Raw genomic sequence first — 1,611 nt, forward strand, 5'->3', positions numbered from 1 at the left:
CTGAATGGGAAAACCAGGGGAGGAAGTGGTATTCAAGCTGGTTGTAAAGGAGAGGCAAATATCTACAGGCATAAACGTGGGATTGCAGTAGGCAGGTATTCCTGAAGGAAGAAAAAGCATTAGCAAAGAAGGTCACCAGCCCTATCTCCTGCTGTCTTAGGGTACCTTAAGCCGGGGTGCAGGGAGCTTTGACAAGTCTGAGAATTCCCTGATGGTGCAAAAATTATGTTTAGGGATGAGTGTGTACTTTTCTGGAGAGAGGGCCCACAGCCCTCCTTCAGTTCTCTGAAGGGTCTAGAGTAGAGAAAAGGTTTTATTTCACAGGTGGGTCTGAGGCACCTAAAGGATATCAGTCCTGAATATTCACTGGAAGGACTGATGCTGAAGCTGAAGCTCCAATACTTTGGCCACCTGATGGGAAGAATTGACTCATTCGAAAAGACCCTGATGCTGGGAAAGATTGAGGGCAGGAGGAGAAGGGGACGACAGGGGATGAGATAGTTGGATGGCTCGATGCACGTGAGTTTGAGCAAGCTCCAAGAGTTGATGATGGACAGGGAGGCCTGGCGTGCTGCAGTCCGTGGGGTCGCAAAGAGTTGGACACGACTGAGCGACTGAACTGAAGCATCTGCATGTCTCTGTTGTTTTTAAATAAGAAACTTCCTTCAAGAATTGTCCAGTGCACCCTTCGGATCTCTAGACAGGCCCGAGAAGGCCCTGAAAAAAAAGGTAGCTCACACGGGCTTCCCTCCCTTTGCCCACCCTTGCCCCTCGCCCCACCTCCATTCTACGAGTGGTCACCACGCTCACCCGTCTCCACCGCCTTGAGGTCAATAAGGGAGGCAAGGTCAGAGCGCCAAACGGGAGAATTGGGGACTCACGCAGAGGCTCTGGGACCTCCTTCGGAGACGCGGTGGGCGGGAGCCGCTCTGCGCTGAAGCTGGAGCCGGAGAGGTCGGCCTGCGGGGTCCCCCAACCCCGTGAGAACCCACAGCCGCGTTCTGGGCCAGTCCGCGGCCGCCGGCCGGGCTGCGGCAGCGCCCCCAGGCCGCGGGGCTGCGGTGCCGGCGGCGGCCGCTGGGCGGCGCGGGGCGGCGCGCGGAGCGTGGGAAGCGCGGGCGCGGGCCGGGCTCGCTCACGCCCGGACAGCGGCGGCCGCCGCCGGGCCCGAATGCGGAGCCGCTGCGCAGCTCGCGCCTGCCGCGGGGCGCACCGGGCGCGGCGAGGCGGCCGTGCAGCCGCTGGCGGGGAGGGGGCGGCCGCTGGAGGTAAGAGCCGGGCTGCCGATCGGGTGGGAGCGGCGCGGCGGCCAGGCCTGCGGCCAGTCTCCAGAGCCCCGGGCAAGGCTGGGGGGCTCCTCTCCCGGCCCTGAGGGGGCGATGCTCCGGGCCTACCGCGATCGGGTCGCCCCCATCCCCGCTGCGGCGCCGGCCTCCCGCCGCAGCTGCCCTGACCGCGTGGGTGGGAGCAGACTGGGGCCGGCTTCTGCCCTGGCCGGCACCCCACCACCCTGGGCTCTGGGGGCCCGGGGCCAGCAGGGCGGGGGAGGCAGATGATCAGCGCCCCCACCCACCCGGAGGCCTGGCCCAGGAGCCCCTGCCCACTCCTCAC

At 64.2% G+C, this 1,611-nt stretch overlaps 1 protein-coding gene and 1 long non-coding RNA gene across 12 annotated transcripts in view; one reads left to right on the forward strand and one right to left on the reverse strand.

Annotated features, from left to right (window-relative positions):
• LOC121816061 (myb-related transcription factor, partner of profilin-like) overlaps positions 1-1,611 on the reverse strand; it is a 15,607-nt gene that overhangs the window by 12,794 nt on the left and 1,202 nt on the right. Inside the window, exon 2 of one of the 3 annotated variants that reach the window (XR_006055524.2) lies at positions 811-960. Coding sequence is in view for 1 of the 3 variants with exons in the window: in XM_042229274.2 (XP_042085208.1) it covers positions 882-960 (79 nt within the window). In the remaining 2 variants the exon portion in view is untranslated. Of the gene's footprint in view, positions 1-810; positions 1,051-1,611 lie in introns of those variants that run through there. The other 2 variants (XR_006055523.2, XM_042229274.2) reach the window with 2 other exon arrangements.
• LOC114117256 (uncharacterized) overlaps positions 1,128-1,611 on the forward strand; it is a 69,112-nt gene continuing 68,628 nt past the window's right edge. For all 9 annotated transcript variants that reach the window (XR_009595769.1, XR_006055525.2, XR_006055526.2 and 6 more), the window contains exon 1: positions 1,128-1,268. This is a non-coding gene — a long non-coding RNA (uncharacterized LOC114117256). The remainder of the gene's footprint in view (positions 1,269-1,611) is intronic.

Source organism: Ovis aries, chromosome 12, assembly GCF_016772045.2.
Source record: "Ovis aries strain OAR_USU_Benz2616 breed Rambouillet chromosome 12, ARS-UI_Ramb_v3.0, whole genome shotgun sequence".
Lineage (NCBI taxonomy): Eukaryota > Metazoa > Chordata > Mammalia > Artiodactyla > Bovidae > Ovis > Ovis aries.